The sequence below is a fragment of the Galeopterus variegatus genome, unplaced genomic scaffold (assembly GCF_000696425.1).
Source record: "Galeopterus variegatus unplaced genomic scaffold, G_variegatus-3.0.2 Scaffold4362, whole genome shotgun sequence".
Taxonomy (NCBI): domain Eukaryota; kingdom Metazoa; phylum Chordata; class Mammalia; order Dermoptera; family Cynocephalidae; genus Galeopterus; species Galeopterus variegatus.
This window is the reverse complement of record NW_007730473.1, coordinates 69,352-91,357: the sequence shown is the minus strand read 5'-3', so window position 1 is coordinate 91,357 and position 22,006 is coordinate 69,352. Positions and strand designations below refer to the sequence as shown.

The 22,006-nt window shown below is 49.3% G+C and overlaps 1 protein-coding gene across 1 annotated transcript in view; it reads left to right on the top strand.

Moving 5' to 3' along the window:
• Positions 1 to 22,006, top strand: part of KDM2B (lysine (K)-specific demethylase 2B) — a 135,063-nt gene that overhangs the window by 101,140 nt on the left and 11,917 nt on the right. The window contains exons 12-20 of the mRNA XM_008587388.1: positions 11,381 to 11,605; positions 16,784 to 16,927; positions 18,100 to 18,186; positions 18,364 to 18,624; positions 18,831 to 18,944; positions 19,610 to 19,648; positions 19,760 to 20,439; positions 21,054 to 21,217; positions 21,303 to 21,464. Of these exons, the coding sequence (XP_008585610.1) occupies positions 11,381 to 11,605; positions 16,784 to 16,927; positions 18,100 to 18,186; positions 18,364 to 18,624; positions 18,831 to 18,944; positions 19,610 to 19,648; positions 19,760 to 20,439; positions 21,054 to 21,217; positions 21,303 to 21,464 (1,876 nt within the window). The remainder of the gene's footprint in view (positions 1 to 11,380; positions 11,606 to 16,783; positions 16,928 to 18,099; positions 18,187 to 18,363; positions 18,625 to 18,830; positions 18,945 to 19,609; positions 19,649 to 19,759; positions 20,440 to 21,053; positions 21,218 to 21,302; positions 21,465 to 22,006) is intronic.

Here is a 22,006-nt window from a genome sequence, read left to right as displayed (position 1 = left end):
GCAAGTTGCGGGCGGCCGCGGGACGCGCCGCGCCCTCTCTTAGCGTTCTCGCCCGCGGCCCACGCGTGTGCCGGGCGCACCCGGACCCTGCGGGCTCCGGCGCCTCCTTCCTTTCTGTTTGCAAAGTTGCACTGGGACCCTCGGCCTCCGGGCCGGAGGACGCTGGGGCCCGTGGGCCCGACGACCCGAGCTTTTGTCTGGGCGCCGCGCGCCCGCCTGATCGCCGTGGGCAAACGGAGACAGGAAGGGGTGCGAGCCGCGGGCCGGCGCGGGCCATCCGGAACCCGGCGGGTCCGTACGGGCGGCCGGCAGCGGAGGAAGCTGCGGCCCCAGATGGCAGGGTTCGGCCTCGGTAGGATTTCGAAGGAAAAGCAGACTCTCTCGGGACCAGGGGGAGAAATCTGCGTGTAAAACAAAGCCCTGGGTATGTTTACGGCGTGAATTGACTTCGGGTAGGTTCGTGCTTAGGAAGCGGGGAAGAAAGTTGAGGTTTTATGAAGCGAAATAATCTTTGGAACAGGTTACAAGCCAGGTAGACTTGTCCAAGGAATTAAGAAGGGGATAGGGTTGAGTTATCATGTGGGCATTGGACTGGCTGGGTGAATAAGATGCTTATTTATAATACCTGTTACATTTCCTTAGTGGATTAAAGATGTTTTGGAATGTTCGAGCCTGAATGTGGGAACTTTTTCCCCTAACATTGGGCATAATTGAGGAAGTGCTGTATATGCCGTGCTTAAATCTATCGGAGCTATTGAGTGGTTTTATTTAACAGAGACAAAGTTAAATTTTATTGTTTCTCAGATTTGCTGTCCAGTTTTTAGGCACGTGCGCCTTCTGGGGTGTTCCTGAATCTCGCTGGTCTTTTGGATTGGATTAACTCAGGGACAATTCAAGTGGTTTTGGCTTGGGACTTTCATCGAGTCAGTGACACGTGTGAATGGCTCTGTTTTTGTTACTTAGTTCACACCTCAACTCTTGAACGTTTTTAGTTCGGCTTAGGTCTACCTAATCCTGCCAACGGTTTACTATTTACTGTTTCTGTGCGGTATTGTCATTCATAGGATGTTGCTATTCAGTGTTGGCTGGGCTTTGGTGTTTCATGATTGAGATTCCTGTTACTTGTTTTTTTGTTTGTTTTAATTTGGTCACACCCTGTGGCCTGTGGTAGATATAATCTTTGATACTGCATAAGACAAAACTCAGTATGTCTCTGGGCATACATTTTTGGGTCCTGCCACTCCAGAGAGAGACTTCCACTAAGAGAGGACCTGTCCTCTCTGTGACCAAACTTTTTCCTCCTCCTCACGTGGGTCAGCCCGGTTGTGGCAATTCTGGAGTTTTAGTAACAAGGTTCTCTGGAGGTTGTGATATTCACTTTAAGATGATCTTTCCCCCCACTAAAGTGCATTGAGGGAGATGACATCTAAGCCAGGGCAATGGGCAGCAGGTTTTCCCATAGTCCCAGCAGAGGAGATGATTGTCAGCTAAGGGACCCTGCACTTGGGGACACTCCAGGCTGTGACTCACTGCCCCTTGCCTCCCCCCATAGTTTCCTCAGCAGTTTTTCTCGGCCCGGGGATTTCTTGGGCCTGAGGAGAGTGGCTTCCTCAGAGGACCTTGAAGGTATTTGCATCTTCCAAACCAGAGCTAGAGTCTCTGGAGTCTCCAAGTTGCAGGTTCTAGACCCAGCTCTACCTCCACCCTGCCATGCTGTGATTCATGCCATGCATTAATCGGTTTGAGGCTAAAGGAGAAGGCCTCTTATTAGGAGGGGTGAGTCCTGAAGTGTGGATGCGCAGGTATAACTTGCCCACCTTCTGGGTGAAAGGACCCTGAGGAGAAGTTACTGTTGCTCAGTCCATCCTGCAGTTGGGCCCAGCCCCTCACCCCTCATCAGAATTTTGGCTTCTTTGCCTTATAAGTCTGTGCACTTCTCCCATCCATGCCTGAACTGGTGTTCAGGCTTCCTCAGGCCTGTCCTGCTGGACTGGCCTATGTGCCCTACGTCTTCCCTCAGCAGCCTGGGATTCCCCAAGTGTTGCATCCCATGGGACAGGAGTGAGGGGTGATGCTAGGTGAGCCACCTTGGCAGGAGACCCCTTGTTTGCTCTTTGTTGGTGTGCACCTTTGGCTCGGCTTTATCCCATGGACTTCATTTGCTTCTCCAGTATAGAATGCTTCAGAAAATTCTTCAGCTTTGCTTTCCGGTTTGTGAAGGTGTACCCTTTAAGGGATACTTAGGAAGACTTGTTAGGAGAATTCTTGTTCCATCTTTTTTTTTTTTTAAACCCCTGAAGTGAAAATATCTTTATTTCTTTTTCTCCCCTATAAAATTTTAAGGGATACTTAGGAAGACTTGTTAGGAGAATTCTTGTTCCATCTTTTTTTTTTTTTTTAAACCCCTGAAGTGAAAATATCTTTATTTCTTTTTCTCCCCTATAAAATGACAATAGCTTGTTGAAAATAATAATAGTTAAGAAATTATGGAGAAGAAAATCTCTCAGAAATTTACGTGGTCATAACCACTGCGTTACCCATTATAGCTTCTTAAATAGTTAAATTTAAGACAGGGGTCCCCGAACCTTCCCGAAAATGTATGCAAAATTTTTGTGACTTTGTGTTTTTCTGAGGAAAAAGTCCTTCACTTTCCTCAGATTCCCCAGAGATCCTCCCTTCCCCTGGGTTTTCTGGTAGCTCTTGTGTTTTTATTCTCTTACTCCTTACCGTCAGTGTATAAACAAGCCAGAGCCCTCCCTGGAGTCTACAGGTATGTTAAGGGGCCACAGCACTGGTCAAATCCAACTTTTTCTGAGATGTCCATTATACTTGAAGATTTGAGGACAGACATAATGTTGAGATAACTGTGGGTGCGTCATGCACTGGACTGACACACCCATAATGTCATGCACATTATCATATGTAAAGAATTTTGGGGGGCTCTGGCTACCCCTTGCAGTGCTAAGTGTCAGTGTGCTGTTGTTAGGTGTAGTTTGGTGGGAAACTTGAAACTGTCTTAACTGTAAAAACACATAATCACATTTTATTGTTTTTGTCACTTTACTTCTCCTGACAGTTGGAACTCTTGACTGTTTTCCTTCTTAACTCTTTCCTGGTTCACGTGATGCCACAACCACCTGCTGCTTCTCCTGCCTTTCTGGCCACTCCTCAGCAGGTTGCCTATTGTCACCTGCCCCTTGAATGTTTTTAGTGTTGAGGGTATTGTAGAAGACTCTCTTTTCACTCCACCCATTCCCCCTGGACAACCTCACGGACTTAACTAGTTTTAACACCTATGCAATGTTGATTCCCAGTTGTGTATCTTAGCTCGGGTCCCACCTGTTTGCTGGATGCCTTTCTTAGGTGTCCTGTTGGTCCCTTAGATTCCACATGTTCACAGTAGAGTCATTGTTTTCTCCTCTCTCCTAAACACCCTTGTTTTCCTGTTGCTCAAGCCAGAAACCTCAGTCTTCCAGATTCTTCCTGCTTGCATATCATCCATGTTCAATCAGTCAATAGAGCCTGCTAAAACTAGGTCTGCTTCTGAAACATCTCCTGAATCATCTCCTTCTCTTCATCCCTTCTACTGCTTCCATTCATGCCTTCATAATCATCAGCTGATCTCCCTGTCTCTTGCTTACTGCCCCCAAAATATCCACTCCCCACCCTGTTGTCAGAATATAATCATGTTGCTCCTGCATGTAAAGTCCTTTGACTTATTACTCTTACAGGGTCCATTTCCCTAATGTGGTGTATGAAACCCTACAGGATTAGGCCCCTGCCACCTCAGAGTTGTTTTCCAGCAGCCGTATCGAGCTATTTGCAGTCGTATAACTTCGTATAATGTATGCTATACGAAGTTATGCTTCAGTTTTGCCTCCGGTATTAGTGCCACGCCACACTGAGATCCTAACAGAACTACCGCCTCTGGATGATTATACCCACTCCATTCCAGAAAACACTAATTTCCCAGCAGGAATTGAGCCACAGAGTAATTACATCCCAGGTATTTTTGCCTTCTGAATTTCCTAAAACTTGGATAGATAGAAATTTTGTTCATAAACATTCAAATGTTAGTGAATTGTGGTTTCACTTTTAAAAAATGCTTCTGGATTTTGAATAGAAAAATCTGATTGGTTGGGTGGTTATTTTGTGAAATGTATAAGCCTAGTACATCCATTTTGTTTGGAGAAAAGTTTTACTTTATATTTCATTTTCTTTTGCAGTGGCTTTTCGTATAACTTCGTATAATGTATGCTATACGAAGTTATTACGTACAGGATTATGCCCCGGCCACCTCAGAGTTGTTTTCCCGCAGCCGTATCGAGCTATTTGCAGTTCCTTGAATGTGTCATGTAGTTTCACATCTCTATCTTACTCTTCCTTCTGCCTAGAGTATCCACTCCCTAGCGCCAACCCTGACCCTGACCTGCAGGTTCCTATTCTCCCTCCAAGGCCCACCTTGCTCACCACCTCCCTGGTTTCAGGATGCTTTTCCCAACCTCCCTTCCCAGGGAGAGGAGCTATTTCTTCTGGGTCAGCATGCCAGGTCCGTCCAGGCTTTTGTACCGCTGCCTGGGTTTATATTTCAGCTTTCTCTTTTAGTGGCAGTATGACATTGGGCAGACTACTTAACTGTGCTGTGCCTCGGTTTACTCATTTGTGAATGGAGATAATAGTAATTCCTACCTTGTAAATTGTTCATACGAATGCTGAAAAGAGTGACAAGCTCTTCAATATGCGTTAGCTTTTCATAGCATCCTCATGATGTTGCATTGTATTTACATGGTTACATGTCTTTCACCCTCTGACTGTGATGCCTTTGAGAGTAGGGAACAGGTCTTACTCATCTCTGTAGTCCCAGCACTTAGCATCGAATCTGGTACATAATTCACAGCCAGAAAACACTTGGGTGGGTGGGTGAATGTGTGAATGAGGGAGGTTAATGAATGAGTCTTCAGTGCAAATTACACACTCTTAGCTAGTGATGTTAAGCATCTTTTCGTGTGTCTGTTGGCCATTTGTACATCTTTTTTTTGAGAAATAGCTATTTAAATTCTTTACCCATTTTTAAATTGGCGTATTTGTCTTTTTATTATTGAGCTGTTAGAGTTCTTTATATATTCTAGATATTAGCCCTTTAGTAGATACGTGATTTGCAAATATTTTCTCCCATTCTGTGGGCTTTTTCACTTGATACTGTTCTTTGGAGTACAAAAGTTTTTATTTTTTTATTTTTTGGGTAGCTGGCCTGTAGGGGGATCCAAACCCTTGACCTTGATATTATTAGCACCACGCTCTACCAAGTGAGGTAACCAGCCAGCCCTCCAAAGTTTTTAATTTCAATGAAGTCTAATTTATCTTTTTTCTTTCGCCACCTGTGCTTTTGGTGTCATATCCAAGAAACCGTTGCCTAATGCAGTCATGAAGATTTACATCTATGTTTTCTTCCGGGACATTTATAGTTTTATCTCTGTGTTTAGGTCTTTGATCCATTTTTGAGTTAATTTTTGTATATGGTATGAAGTAGGGGTCCACATTCATTGTTTTGCATATGGATGTTCATTTATCTCCGCTCTATTTGTTAAAAAAAACCATTCTTTCCCCACTGAATTGTCTTGGCACCCTTGTTGAAAATCAGTTGGTCAAAATGTGAGTTTATGGGCCGGCCCGGTGGCGCACTGGATAGTGCGCCGCTTGGGAAGCGCGGCGGCGCTTCACTTGATACTGTTCTTTGGAGTACAAAAGTTTTTATTTTTTTATTTTTTGGGTAGCTGGCCTGTAGGGGGATCCAAACCCTTGACCTTGATATTATTAGCACCACGCTCTACCAAGTGAGGTAACCAGCCAGCCCTCCAAAGTTTTTAATTTCAATGAAGTCTAATTTATCTTTTTTCTTTCGCCACCTGTGCTTTTGGTGTCATATCCAAGAAACCGTTGCCTAATGCAGTCATGAAGATTTACATCTATGTTTTCTTCCAGGACATTTATAGTTTTATCTCTGTGTTTAGGTCTTTGATCCATTTTTGAGTTAATTTTTGTATATGGTATGAAGTAGGGGTCCACATTCATTGTTTTGCATATGGATGTTCATTTATCTCCGCTCTATTTGTTAAAAAAAACCATTCTTTCCCCACTGAATTGTCTTGGCACCCTTGTTGAAAATCAGTTGGTCAAAATGTGAGTTTATTTCTGACTCTCAGTTCTATTCCATTGATGTATACGTTTTTCTTTATGCCAGTACCACAGTGTTTTGTTTAGTGTAGCTCTGCAGTAAGTTTTGAAATCAGGAAGAAAGAGTCCTCCACTTTCTTCTTTTTAAAGATCGTTTTGGTTATTCTGGGTCCCTTGCATTTCCACATGAATTTTAGGGTCAGCGTGTCACCTTCTGCAGAAAATGCAGTTGGGATTTTAATAGGCATTGTGTCGAATCTGTAGATCACTTTGGGGAGTATAGCTGTCACAACAGTATTAAATCCATGGACATGGTATGTCTTTTCATTAATTTAGGTTAATCCAGGTAATTTTATTTATTTAATTTTTTTTTCCTTTTGGTCTTTTTTCCGGACTGGTAACGGGGTCGCAACCCTCGGTGTCGCGCCCGTACCGTGACCGGCAACGGGATCGCAACCCTCGGTGTTGCGCCCGCACCGCGCTCAACCAGTGAGCGGACCGGTCTCTATATGGGATCCGAACCCTCGGCGGGAGCACCGCCGCGCTCCCAAGCACCACACTCTACCGAGTGCGCCACCGGGCCGGCCCCTGGGTAATTTTAATACCAGTATTTTAGCAATGAGAGATTGAGGAGGTTGTGCCCTTGAATTTTCAGGACGATAGTATCTGGTATACAGGAGGAACTTGGTAAATATTGGTGAAATGAATGAATTAACTATCTTGATAACATATTCCCTTTTGTAGAGGAGATGCTTTTTTCTTTTTTTTTTTTTTTTAAAGATGACCGGTAAGGGGATCTTAACCCTTGACTTGGTGTTGTCAGCACCACGCTCTCCCAAGTGAGCTAACCGGCCATCCCTATATAGGGACCTGAATCTGTGGCCTTGCTGTTATCAGCACCACGCTCTCCCAAGTGAGCTAACCGGCCATCCCTATATAGGGACCTGAATCTGTGGCCTTGCTGTTATCAGCACCACGCTCTCCCAAGTGAGCTAACCGGCCATCCCTATATAGGGACCTGAATCTGTGGCCTTGCTGTTATCAGCACCACGCTCTCCCAAGTGAGCCGCGGGCTGGCCTGAGGAGATGCTGTTGAGTCGCTGATGGAGAAAAGATATTGGAATACTAAGGGTGTGTGTGTGTGAGTGTGTGTGTGTGTGTGTGTGTGTGTGTTTCATAACAAGCTGAACATATGGATCCTGGGCTAATAAAATCAACAAGTGGCCTTGGGGTTGGGGTTGCTGGTCTGTAAGTGAACGTCTGTGATGCCATCATTCCCTTTGCTGGGGCAAGGGAAGGACAGAGTGAAATTTAGAATTGGTTTTTGAAACTTTGGGTAGTACCCAAAAGATGTTAGGACAGGAGCTTCGTGCCAAAATGAGAGGGCTTTCGCTGATTCACCTTTTTATTTCTTTTGTGTGGCTATTTTCTATTATTGTGCCATCACATGGTTTCCTGGTTGGTTCTTCAGAGTGCTAGTTGGACTTTTTAATAGAGACCCTCCAATGTCTTTCTTACCTGTTGATTTTCTCAGTGGTCTTATTAAGTTCCTGCAATTCAATGTTGCTCAGTTTACTCCTGACAAGCCAGCTGGTGACCACTTCCTACAATGGCTGGCCGCTGAAGCTGCAGGCAGCGAAAGCTTGTCTATCTTGATTTAACCACCTGGTAGGGAGGGCAAGAATTGAGATCTTCAAGAATAGCAGCTTCTTACACTTCTTATTCTGAGGTGTTATCTGTCATTTGCTCTGTCATCTTCTAGGATTTCTCAGCTGCCATTGAGGTCCAGTTGGATTTGTTGTCCATAGTTTGGAAAAAGTGCTTCTTCCTTTTTTTCTTTTTCTTTCTTTCTTTCTTTTCTTTTCTTTTCTTTTCTTTCTTTCTTTCTTTTTTTTTTTTTGGTGGCTGGCTGTACAGGGAAAAGTGCTTCTTTGGATGGGAAGGTGCTTTGGAAAGTATGGGAGGGTGGGCATGTTTCACAGTGACATGTGCACTTTGTGACTCTGGCTGGATTGGCCCAACTCTTTTAAAATTCCCCAGACACTGTCCTAAGGGCCAGTGAGGCCAGAGGTTCTTGATGGCTACTGATACCTGATGTTCCTTTGGACTCCTGTAATTTTATCAGTTTTTCACCACAGCAGTTGGTCTTTAGAATCTCCTCCTTCAAAGGTCTGAGTTTGAGTCCATCACCTCTGATTTTGTCCTTGGAGGTGTACCATGTGCTGCCCACTCTGCACCTGACTTGAGGCTCTCAGAAGCTGCCCACATCCTATTGTTACCATGTTTCATGTGTGTGAGGAGTGAGTTGATAAGAGGACACCTGCCCTTTTTAGGGGTGGAATCAGAAAGTGCTACAAAGAGAGGGAAAAGCCTTCCTAGGTTTGTGCTTCTCTGCACCACTTGTTGGCATCTGTCATATCAAGGGCATCGTGGCAGTAACTGTGAGGCCCTTCAGAGGCACGTGGCAATTCTGGTGGACGCTGTGTGTCTCTCGCCCTACTTTGCATGCGTGTCTGCTATAGTTTGCAGTGTTCACAGCATGGCTTCGGAGCAGGTGCATCCTCTGCTGGCTTTGTGACCTTGGGTGGATCACTTCAGTTTCCTTATCTGAAAAATTAGGTATAAGGCATCTCTCACAAGGTTATTGGGAAAGCTAGGTGATTCCGTATGTAAAATGATGACTATGATACTGCATATAATTGGTGCTTAGAAAATACCTACCATTACTACTTCCACTGTCCTTGTCATTGCTGCCTTCTGTTGGGTTATTGGGAAAGCTAGGTGATTCCGTATGTAAAATGATGACTATGATACTGCATATAATGGGTGCTTAGAAAATACCTACCATTACTACTTCCACTGTCCTTGTCATTGCTGCCTTCTGTTGGCATTCTTTGCTGCCCCTTAGTCAGCTGCCTAGTTTTCAGGTCCACAACTTAGGTACCATTCTCAAATCCAAAAAGCTCTGAAAACTGATCTTGTTTTACCTCTCATCTGGCAGCCAGACCTGACCTGAATTGACGAGCATGGTGTGTAGGCTGATTTATCTCACTGGTGCACTGAAGGTGTTATCCTCATGTGTTTGATGAGGGCACCCCAGACTTCACTGTAAGGAAGAGTGACTTGTGTTGGGGTGACCCCTTTTCCCAAGGCGGCTGGTTGGTGACTGGGCTGCCCCAGAGGTGAGGTGGGCGTGACACAGGAACAGGGAGGTAAAGACGGATCCTCTTTGGGGTTCAGAGCAAGTTGAGCGGGACAGAGATGCAGAGCGGCAGCACTTCCTGAGGCATGAACTTGGGCAGTCCGCAGACCTTGCAGCCTCCTTGAATGCTGCAGGCTATTGGGAAAGTAAATCTAAAGGAAGGAGCTGCTTAGGTGTGCAGACCAAGGAGAGAGGGTGGTACATGAGATTGTCAGCACTCTGCAAGGACCACCACACTATGGAAGGAAATGGATAGTATAGCATGGAGAAAGGTGGGCTCCCCCCCCCCCCCGTGGATGGATGTTTCTAGGCAGCCCCTGGGGCACTGGGGGAGTTGTGTGTGTTGTGAGAGTAGGGGCCCCTGGAAGGAGGACCCTCTTCACTATTGTGCATAGCAGTAGCTCTTCTGGGCCCATGAGTTGACAAGAAGAGGATGAGGTTTTGTTCGAGGATCCAAGGATGACAAACAACTAAAATTGAAGGGATGGGACTGAAGTGAATCATGTTCAGTTAGCTGAAAGAATTAGATGTTAAGTAGATCAGATGGTTTTGGGGTGAACAACATGTCTCCCTGACAGAGAGAATAATCATTTCTCAGCAAACTCGTGCTCTTCAGAAAGATGCTTCAGACAAGACAAAATCTTCCACCCTGTCCTTCATACTTCAGATCCTAGGCAGACAGGAGATCTCGGTGGACAGTGTCCTCCAGCAGCTAGCTTAGGAGCTCCACCGTGGATCCTGGATTTGCAAGAGGCTCTGGGGCTGGAGACCAGGACGTAAGTACCAGAGGGAGGGCAGGAACTGTGGCTGTCTTATTCACTGTTTTAGCATTTAGTGCCACTTTCAGTTCATCTGCATGTCTCTATTTTCCCCTGAATCATAGGGAAAGAAGCATTTAGAGCTTACTTAGGGCAGGTCTTAGGATTCAGGGGACCCTATGCTTGGTCTCTCTTGAGTGGGTTTGGTTGGTTGCACACCTTCTGCATGCCAGGCTATCTTGCAGAGATGCAGTGGTTGACAGGGCACCCTTGATGACTGCCCTCCCATGCCCCCACCTCAAAGGAGAGGCTTGAACCCAATGCAGGTGGGCAGGGAGGACTTCCAGAAGAAAGCAGCATGTAAACTGGTCCTGCAGGATGAGTAGGTGTCAGTCAAGTGGAGTGGGATGGGGCTTGGTGTTCCTGGCAGATGGAACAGAGGCCAACTGTGTGGCCCCATGTGGCCTTTTGTGGAAGCACAGCCTGGCCAAGAACAGGAGGAGGCCAGAGAGGCGGGCAAGGGCCTATCCTGTAGCGTGGGTGCCACGGAAAGGTGTCAACCAGGGTGTGCTGCTGTCAGATGCAGGGTGCCCTCCATAGTGGTTGCCTGGAGCTGCCTTAAAGGAGGCTTAAAAGAACAAGAGATTTAATCTCTCACAGTTCTGGAGGCCAGAAGTCTGGAATCAAGGTGTCAGCTGGCAGGACCATGCTTGCTTTAAAGGCTCCAGCAGAGGACCCTTCCTTGCCTCTTCCAGCTTCTTTTGTTCACTGGCATCCTTGGCTTGTAGGCAGGACTCCAGTCACATGGCCATCTTATCCTGGTGTCTTCATGTGTGTTCCCTCTGCGCTTGTCTGTCTCTGTGTCCAAATCTCTCCCTTTCATAAAAGACAGCAGTCACTCTGGATTAAGGTTCACCTGAATGACCTCATTTAACCTAGTTCCCTCTGTAAAGCTGTAAAGCCTTTGTCTTTTTTTTTTTTTTTTTTCCTTTTTCCCAAGGTGGCTGGCCGGCGAGGGGATCTAGTTCCTTGACCTTGGTGTTATAACACCTGGCTCTAATCAACTGATCTAACCTAACTGGCCAGCCCAGCCCCTGTCTTCAAATAAGGTCATATTCTGAGGTACCAGGGCTTAGGACTTCAAAATATCTTTCCCAGGTCCACAATTCAACCTGTAACTCCCTCTCCTGGGGGTCTGGCCGTCCCATAGCCTCCCATTTCACCAGACCTCCCTCTTCTCTCGCAGAACCGGGCGGTGGGTCGGCCCAAGGGGAAGGTGGGCCCGGCCTCCGCGGTGAAGTTGGCCGCCAACCGGACAACGGCAGGAGCTCGCCGGCGCAGGACGCGATGCCGCAAGTGCGAGGCCTGCCTGCGGACCGAGTGTGGGGAGTGCCACTTCTGCAAGGACATGAAGAAGTTCGGGGGCCCCGGGCGGATGAAGCAGAGCTGCATTATGCGGCAGTGCATCGCTGTGAGTGTACCTGGCTCTTCCCCCGCGGGACACTGGGCCTCTTCGGAATACAGAGCCCACCGCTCCCTCTGCATTGGGTCTGTCTGTCCGTCTGCTTCTTGCTCTGTCCAGCTCCTCCCTTAAAGAGAACATTGGGGCTGCAGGAACCCCTGAGTGGGGCCGCCTGTGGAAAGGAAGGGAGTGCTCTGGCCAGCGCTGCTTTCAAATGCCCATTGCTCGACCTGGCACAGTCTTGCCTGTGCTCAGCAGAGCCCACCGCTCCCTCTGCATTGGGTCTGTCTGTCCGTCTGCTTCTTGCTCTGTCCAGCTCCTCACTTAAAGAGAACATTGGGGCTGCAGGAACCCCTGAGTGGGGCCGCCTGTGGAAAGGAAGGGAGTCCTCTGGCCAGCGCTGCTTTCAAATGCCCATTGCTCGACCTGGCACAGTCTTGCCTGTGCTCAGGCCCCTGTTTCTTCCTAGTCCCGTGGTCTAACTCCTTCCCTTCCGAGATGGCCAAGTACTTTGAAGTCTCTGCCATTAAAGATGTCAGGGCAGCCTGTCCTGTCTGTGACCCCGTTGCCAACATTTATGGCCCAGTTCATGATGATTCTAGGCCCTTCCTTCCTTCCTTCCTGTCCTTCCTTCAGAGTCAGAGGTCTGGTGGAAGGTCAGTGCCCCTCCTGAGGAGGCTGCCCAGACAAAGAGGAGTGATTTATTGTGCCAGGAGTTGGGCCCCTGGAGAGCCTGGCCAGCCTCTCCAGACCTCCTTGCCTTGTCTTCATCACTGGCCCAGGGCTGCTGGCCTGGCCCCAGAACAGTGGATGCAGACTTTGGCAACTTGGCATGGTCCTGGGATTAGTCCCTGAATACCCCCTACACGCACCCACACACTCTGCCTTCCCTAGGGTGCTACTCCCCAGTCCCAGAGGTCCCCTTGTGGGAGAAGCCATCTCCCTGCCCCCGTGGAAGAGCAGGCTCAGCTGGAGGGACAGGATTCCATAGCCATCTGGCATAGCATGAACCCTTTCTCCCTGACTGCTGATGCCCCTCCAAGCCCAGAGGCAACTCACCCTTCTCCCTCCACACACACTGCTGTTTGTTTGTTTTTTAGTTGTCAAAAAACACACAACATAAAATTTACCATCTTAGCCATTTTTAAGTGTGTGGCACATTGTTGTGCATCTGATCTCTAGAACTTTTTCATTTTGTAAAACCGAAACTCTAAACTCATTGAACGGCTACTCCCCTCTTTCCTCTCCCTAGCTCTTGGCTACCACCATTCTACTTTGTTTCTAAGAGTTTGTCGACTCTAGACACCTCACATAAGTGGAATCATGCAGTATTTGTCTTTGTGTTTCTGGCTTATTTCACTTAGCATGATGTCCTCAAAGTTAATCCATGTTCTAATATGTGACAGAATTTCCTTCCTTTTTAAGGCCCAATAATATTCCATTGTGTATTCATTTGTTTGGTTGCTTCCACCTCTGGCTACTGTGAATACTGCAGTGAACATGGATAGGTCTGCAAATATCTCAGAGATTCTGTTTTCAATTCCTTTGGGTATATACCCAGAAGTGAGATTGCTGGATCATATAGTAATTCTATTTTTAATTTTTCGAGGAATCTCCATACTGTTTTCCATAGTGGCCACGTCAGTTTACATTCCCACCAGCAGTGTATAAGGGTTCCTGTTTCTCCACGTCCTCGTCAACACTTGTTATTTTCTAGGTTTTTGGTTTGTTTTTCATAGTAGCCATCCTAACGAGGTGATTTCTCATTTTGGTTTTGATTTGCATTTCCCTAATGATGTTGGGCATGTTTTCATGTGCTTGTTGGCTATTCGTATATTTTCTTTGGAGAAATGTCTTTGCCCATTCTTTAATTGGATTTTTGGGGGTTTTTTGTTGTTGAGTTGTAGAAGTTCTTTATATATTCTGGATATTAACCCACTATCAGATATATGGTTTCCAAGTATTTTCTCCCACATTGTAGGTTGCTGAAGTTTTTAAGTTTCACTGCTTGTATTTTTAATTGGTACTCGAACCCCAGGATATTTGAATGGATTTCAGGGAATTTGTGAGCCTCCCAGAAATTAAATACAGATTTTTGTCGATATGCATGTGTGTATGTGTATTTTTCTGCAGAGAGGGTCCACGTGATACGTTGGATTCTGTCAGAACTTAGAGCTTATCTGTAGGGACTGTTGGTTTTGAGAACAGTGTCCCCTAAAACTTAGCATGTTGGCCATGAACCCCCAACTGCCTTTTCCTCTGTGGCATTATTTTCTCTTCTGCCCCTGGTGTCCTGGGCCCAGTTATAGGGAACCTGTCTCAGGTGCCACCTTATCTTTGCACATCTGGTGCCTGGCATGGTGCGTGTTGGTTGAAGGCAGCCTCACTTGTGTGTGTGTTCTCTCCAGCCTCACAGGGCTTCTCGAGCTGATATGATAGCAAATGCAGACCCGACCTGACCCTCAGCATCCTTCGTACTCTTCTGGCCTTTCTACCCTATGGGGTACTTCCTCCCCTGTGTTACCACCCATGACACATGCAGGCTCACCTCTCTTCCTTTCCTGCCGTTCTCTTGATGAGCTGGAGTCTACTGCCACGTCCAGCGAGCCCTCCCTGTGCTCCCTGTCTCTTTGCGGCCTCCTCCGCAGCCTGCTTCTCCCCACCTGCCCAGGCCCAGTTCCCCGTCCTGGATCTCTGCAGTTTCTTCACTCTGGTGCTACCTCTTATTCTGCCACCTGTCTCAGAGTTCTACCCTCCGCCCCACTCTGGCCACTGTGGGCGGTTCCCCAGCCTGCACCCCCAGCTCCAGCCATGCCAGTGTCTGGGCTCCCCTGCCCAAGACAGCCTGGCCTGCTGCACCTGCTTCTCTGTCCTTATGCACCCCGAGGTCCCTCTCCTTTCCCACTACTCCCTTCTCTGCCCTGCCCTCCAGGTCCTCCAGAAATCAACCTTTGCTGCTTCTGAGAAAGCCTCAACACGACTTTTTCATGTTTGTCTTGGATTTCAGAGAGTTTACATCTTTGTCCTCCCAAATACCTGGAGGGGAGCAGCTGTCTTCCTCATTCCTGCACCCCTTGCTCCCATGTGGCAGGCGTTAGCAGATATGCCTTAAGTGTTTGGTGATTGAATGATGACTCTTTCACCTTCAGTTTTTTATGTGTTTGAATTCAGAGGTTTGTGCCATTTTACAAAGACTTTTTCAGTTATCAGTGGAGTGTATATCCCAGCTTATTTGAAGCTCCTCTAAAGCAGTTTAATACTACTGGACTGTGCTTCCTCTGTACACTGGGCACTATATCAGTGCTGGGAGGGGAGTAAGTCCAACCTAGCCCCTGTCCTTGGGTGGTTTACAGTCAGGTACATCAGTTCTAAAACTTTGTGGTCTTGGGACTCCTTTATGCTCTTAAAAATTATGAGGACCCCCAAAGAGCTTTTATTTATGTAGATTTATTTATTAATATTTACTGTATAGAAGTTAAAACTGAGAAACTTTTAAAGTATTTTAAAGTTATTTTAAAATAACAAGAAATACATGTTAACAGAAATAACTACATTTTCCAAAAAAAAAAAAAAAAAGAAGAAGAAGAACGGCGTTTTTATAAATCTCTTTTTTGTCTGGCTCATTAGAAAATAACTGGATTTTCATATCTGCTTCTTTATTCCATCTGTCATGATAAAAATCTCACCTTACAGATAACATAGCAAGAAAAGGGAGGAGTATTTTAAGTAGTCTTTTTAGATAATCATGGATATTCTGATACTACACCAGAACTCAACAGGTGGCAGTTTCTTGAAGGCTGGTTGCAGTGTGGAATCTGAAACTGTTATCATTGAACCTTTCATACTGTTACATTAAAAGCCATCAGTCTGTCTTGCCCTTTGAATAGCTCGTTTCGTCATACCATGAGGTGTAACATCAGGCATTGGTCATTTGGAAAATATTGGCCCACTGAGTTAGGCAGATTTTCCAAACATTGGCAGGTGCCATTGTACAGTGTTTAAAAGAAATCACATTTGTTAATACTTACCACTAATCTCACCAGAAAAGCCTTTAGGTATTGGGAAGCCATCCAGGTTGTGGTCTCTCATATAAGTTTTCTGAAATCCTAATTTTCATTCGAAAACTGGAATTTTGTCATTTGCAACAAATGCTGTCAGTTATTTTTCTGGAAATGACAGGCCCACCTCTTTCGTCTTCAAGAAAACACACCAGTACCCATGAGGGTTTTTTTCAGCATTCTTCAAGTAAAACCAATGTTGTATGGAGAAAGTAATCAGCTCACAACTTTGTCACAGGAGTGATTTTTCTTTGATACCATCAGCTTTCAGTGTGTGCAGAAGTACTTCATGCACACTTCCAGTTCTGTCACACAGAATATGAAAAGGCCATGTGCTCAAGAGGGGAGGTTTTCATGAAAGTAATAATTTTTACTCTTCGTCAGAGACGTTCTCACATGAAATGGTGCACACTTCCAGTTCTGTCACACAGAATATGAAAAGGTCATGTGCTCAAGGGGGGAGGTTTTCATGAAAGTAATAATTTTTACTCTTCGTCAGAGACGTTCTCACATGAAATGGTGATGTTTTTAATGTGCGTGTGGCCATGAGTAACCCAGTGGCTGCTGGTACAGTCAGGGGCCCTGCCTTGACTAGTGCTAAGAGGCCAGTAGTTTCACCCACCACTGCAAAAGGCAAATAATGTCTTACTGTTATTCTGAAAATAGTTTTGACCTCACAGTGCTCCCTGTAAAGGCCTTAGCGGCCCTGGTGTCTGTGGACTAGGCTTTGACACCTGCTGGTGAGACGCAACCTCAGCCCCATCTGGGCTCACACCCTACCTCCTTTAGGTCTTTTCCAAATGTGAAGCCTTTCCTGCCCTCCACATTTAAAGTTATCCCCCCTTCACCCCTGACCCTGGCTCCCCTGCTTTGTCCTCATTTGATCTGGTGTGCTCTATTGTGCTTTGTTTTGTCTGCCTTCCTCCACTAAAAGGGAAGCTCCAGGTGGCAGAGATTTTGTCTGGTTCATTGCTGTGTTCCCAGCACTTGGAGTAGTGCCTAGCTATTTGAATGAATGAATGAATGAATGTGCCTTAGGCCGGGAGAGCAGCTCGTTGCCCTTGCCCTGTCCCCTGGGGGTCTGCCCTCCCCGCCCCTTCTGACTGTCTGTGCTGTCCCGGCTCTTCAGCCAGTGCTGCCCCACACCGCCGTGTGCCTTGTGTGTGGCGAGGCGGGGAAGGAAGACACGGTGGAAGAGGAAGAAGGCAAGTTTAACCTCATGCTCATGGAGTGCTCCATCTGCAACGAAATCATCCACCCTGGATGCCTTAAGGTGAGCAGCCCTTGGGGGCTTTGGTTGTGCAGCTCCACACCCCCACCCTGCAGCGTGGGGTGAGGGTCCCTCCATGGAGAGGCTGGCAAGGCGATAGGATGCAGGTAGCGTGGTGAGTTCCTGTGTAACACGTGATGAGCCCGGAGCAAGAAGGATCTGGAGCGGCTCAGAGCTTCCCCCAGTGTCATTGAGGGAAAGAACACACACCTTCACCTCCTGGGACAGCAGAACCACAGAGTGTCCTCAGTGTCACACAGGCTACCTGTTTGCACCTGGGCCAGAGGGAGGGAGCAGGTGGCTGCTGGGCTGCTTGCTGGAATCCAGGCTCGTGGAGGGCAGGTCCTGAGATGACAGGTGGTTGCATTTCTGTTCCTTTGCACCCAGAGCCTGTTTCCTTGGTGTGCTCAGGGCAGGGCTGCCTTCTCCAGGGTGACCAATCTGAGTTGGCACATACCTTAGTTATCCCTGGCCCCGCCCCACCAGACCTGTGCCAGAGCCTGTGTGTCTGTGTGTGTTTTACAGAGATCTGGGGGACTCGTCAGAGTGATTCCTTCAGCTCTGAAGCAGCCACTCAGTGGTGGTGGCGGGAGTTTGTTTTAACCCTTGCTCCCTATCACACACGCACACAGACACCCCACTCTGAAGGGGGTGCTGTGATTTTCTTGGCTTTGGAAGTCAGCCTGGTTATTTCTCTCTCTCCCAGCTCATGCGCTCCATGAGGGCAGGGACAGCCATGTCTGACTCATTCACACCTGGCACCCAGTACAGTGATGGAACAATTTGTTGGGTCCTTCCTGTGTGCCAGGCCCCAAGCTAATTGCTTTACGTCAGTCATCTCATTGAGTTCTCGCAAACCCTCAGTGAGATGTGAACGCTAACTCCGTTCTGTGGATGAGGGCACTGGCCCACAGAGACAGAGTGGCCTGCCTGCGATCACTGAGCCAATCAGAGGCAGATGGGATCAGCATTTGGACCCTGGCTGGAATCCATAGCCACTGTCTCAACCAGCTCTGTGCAACTCTCTTTTCTTTTGGCTGGAAATGGGATGGATGTGACGTTGGGGAGAGAGTGTTGATATTCCTGGCAGCTGTGGCCTCACTGAGACCCTGTGCCCATGAGGCCCCTTCTGGCCACCCTTCGCAGCTCGCTGAGTCCTGGTGTGTCCTTCACAGATTAAGGAGTCAGAGGGTGTGGTCAACGATGAGCTTCCAAACTGCTGGGAGTGTCCAAAGTGTAACCACGCCGGCAAGACCGGGAAAGTGAGTGTCGGGCTCCACGTCCCGGGGTCAGCTGGGAGCGGGGCGGGCCTGGGCCTGGCTGGGACCAGCCTGTCCCCAAGTCGTCAGACGGGTGGGGTGCTGCGTGCTTGGGGAGGTGGAAGGGCAAGTCCAAAGATATACAATTGGTTTGTTCCTTCTCCCTTTTTGGCCTACAAGCAAAAGCGTGGCCCTGGCTTTAAGTACGCCTCCAACCTGCCTGGCTCCCTGCTCAAGGAGCCGAAGATGAACCGGGACAACAAGGAAGGTCAGGAGCCTGCCAAGCGGAGGAGTGAGTGTGAGGAGGCACCCCGACGCAGGTCAGACGAGCACCCCAAGAAGGTGCCCCAGGACGGCATCCTGCGCCGAAAGTCTGACGACGTGCACCTGAGGAGGAAGCGGAAATACGAGAAGCCCCAGGAACTGAGTGGACGCAAACGAGTACGGCTTGGGAGGGGCTGGGTGGTGGAGGGGGTGGCCTGGCTGGTCCCCGGGGTGGCTCAGGGGTGGGGGCGGGGATGGGCAATGGGTAGAGCTTGGGATCCTGGCCTCTTGCTGCCCTGAGCAGGTCACCTAAGTCCTGAGAGCCCGGCCCAAAAGAAAGGAGGGAAAAACCAGCGAGTCACTCCTCTTCCCACCCCCTTTAGGCCTCGACGCTTCAAACGTCCCCCGGTTCCTCCTCTCACCTCTCGCCGAGGCCCCCTCTAGGCAGCAGCCTCAGCCCCTGGTGGAGATCCAGTCTCACTTACTTCCAGCAGCAGGTGCTCCCACGTCGCCCGCCCTCCCAAGGCCCTGGGGACTTGCAAGTCCAGTCCCTGGCCGCCCCCCCCAAACCCCCTGGCCTTCCCGCCCATTGCCACAGACTCTCCTGAGGCTCCTATTCCCCGTGGCTTCCTAGGCCTTGGTCCCAGATCTCTGGCTGGTGGTTCTGGCTCAGGGCCTGGGAAGCTGTCTGGTTGGTTGGGATTGAAGCTGAAGCTGCCTCCAGGAAGCCCTGTGAGTCCAGGGAAGCCCAGGGATCCTGGTGGCCCTGCTCCGACCACTGGCCTTGCCATCACCAGCCACAGGGTGGCGCCTGGAGTCTTCTCCAGCTCTGGCCATCCAGGCTCAGCTGGGTATGCCCACAGGCCTGTGCACCAGAGCCAAGACTGATTGGAATGAGTGGCTGTGTATCTCTGGGTCTGTCCAGGGGTGGGAGGTCATTTGGGTGGGAACAATTTGACCATACTCCTCTGCTTCCAGCTTCTTCCTTGAAAGCAGCAGGCAGGGCCCACCCATTTGTCAGTCAGACGTGAAGGAGATGGCATTTATGGGAAAGGCGTCCCTCTAGCTCCTACTCTAGAGACTGTGGTGGGCTTGGGTGTAGAAGGGACCAAATTCCCTGAACCCTGGGAGCAAGCTCTGCGTCCTTTCTTTCTCGTGACAGCTAAAACCTGGCAAAGAAGATAAGCTTTTCAGGAAAAAGGTATCGTCTTCCCCTGCCTCCCCATGTCCCAGGCTGCTACTGAGCTGTCAGAGCTGCACCCTAAGCCCTGGGGGCTGACCCGCTCCCTCCCTCCTTCCCTCTCACCCTCAGCGGCGGTCCTGGAAGAACGCTGAGGACCGGATGGCACTGTCCAACAAGCCCCTCCGGCGCTTCAAGCAGGAGCCAGAGGACGATCTGCCCGAGGCGCCCCCCAAGACCAGGGAGAGCGACCACTCACGCTCCAGCTCACCCACTGCCGGGCCCAGCACCGAGGGGAACGAGGGCCCAGAGGAGAAGAAGAAGGTGAAGATGCGCCGGAAACGGAGGCTTCCCAACAAGGAGCTAAGCAAGGAGCTGAGCAAGGAGCTCAACCACGAGATCCAGAAGACGGAGAGCAGCCTGGCCAATGAGAACCACCAGCCCATCAAGTCGGAGCCCGAGAGTGAGAATGAGGAGCCCAAGCGGCCCCCGGGCTTCTGTGAGCGCCCCCACCGCTTCAGCAAGGGCCTCAATGGCACCCCCCGCGAGCTGCGGCACCAGCTGGGGCCTGGCCTGCGCAGCCCACCCCGTGTCATCTCCCGGCCCCCGCCCTCCGTGTCCCCGCCCAAGTGCATCCAGATGGAGCGCCACGTGATCCGGCCGCCCCCCATCAGCCCCCCACCCGACTCGCTGCCCCTGGATGATGGGGCAGCCCATGTCATGCACAGGGAGGTGTGGATGGCCGTCTTCAGCTACCTCAGCCACCAAGACCTATGTGTCTGCATGCGGGTCTGCAGGACCTGGAACCGCTGGTGAGGGGCCACCCTGGTCAGGGCTCTAGGTCGAGGCTCAGACTGGACCAGGGATGGCCCACTTGGGGTGCTTTCTTTCTAAGCCCCAATGCGGCTTGAGTATCCTCTGCAAAGAGTTATAGGCGACTACAGCAGCCCCATCAGCTTGGTCTTATCAGAGGAGGTCACCCTGTTTGCTTTTCTGATTTAGCTCCCTGGATGGTCAAGTAAGGACCAGGTGGGGTGCTTGTCTTTAAAAAGTTAGCCTAGGCTAAGAGCGAGGGTGCCAGTCCCTGACTTTAATCCCAGCTTTCTGGTCTGGTCCAGTGCCTTACCCTCCTGACACCTGCCTCATGGGGTGGTTTGGGGGTAGATCCTATCAAGGGCATAGTGAAGCCCACAGTAAATACTTGATGGAAGGAGTGCTGGCACCTTCTGCTGGGGGCCCGTGGCCATCAGAGTAGAGGTACTCACCTGTGGGCAGAATGAGTACTAAACAGAGAAGGGTCCAGAGGGCTGAGTACGGGAGCCTGCCCCTGAGTTCAGTAGGTGAGGGGAGTTACCACAGTGGTGCAGGGGCTCTCCAGGTGAGCCCCCACCTCTGATGATGTCCTACTGCTGGGCCCGGACTCCAGGTGCTGCGATAAGCGGTTGTGGACCCGCATTGACCTGAACCACTGCAAGTCCATCACGCCCCTGATGCTGAGCGGCATCATCCGACGACAGCCCATCTCCCTCGACCTCAGCTGGACCAATATTTCCAAGAAACAGCTGAGCTGGCTTATCAACCGGTTGCCTGGTGAGCCCTGGGCCAGGGACCCCAAGTATGTAGTAGTGGGCCTGGGGCATGTCTCCTGACCCACACCCCTTTTTCTGTCCCCCAGGGCTCCGGGACTTGGTGCTGTCGGGCTGCTCGTGGATTGCAGTCTCAGCCCTCTGTAGCTCCAGTTGTCCATTGCTCCGAACCCTGGATGTCCAGTGGGTAGAAGGATTAAAGGATGCCCAGATGAGGGATCTCCTGTCCCCGCCCACAGATAACAGGCCAGGTGGGTAACTAGCCTAGGCTGTGCCCAAGTGGGTAACATGGGCCCATCTGATGCATGTGTCTGAGTCTTCGCTTGCCTCAGCTGTTCTCCAGTGCACACAGAAATGAGTCCCCACTGCTGTGTCCTGTCAGCTTTGGGCACAGAGGGGATTTGGGAGGGGGCAGAGGTCTTTTGCACATGCTGGGACTCCACTTCTGCGGGCTCTGCATGCATCTGCCTGCTTCCCCATTAATTCATCCTTCGCTGGCTTCTAGCGTCTGCAAGCATCAGGTCAGTGTGGTTGGGCAAGGGCTCGCAGGAGGTCACCCTCCTTGTCAGGTGGCCTGGGTCAGTGCTCCTCATGATAGCAGAAATGAGTGAGCCGTGGGCATTAGGGGTGCTGGGCCACCTCTGCACCAACAAGCCGATTACTGCTTAGTGGAATGTGGGCTCAGTGTTACTAGATCTTCTCATTTTTCAAGAGAACCTAGAGATCTAAATTTCAATGTGGAGTTTTCTTATTTTAAATGTTGGAATTCTGATTTTTTTTTTTTTTTTTTTTT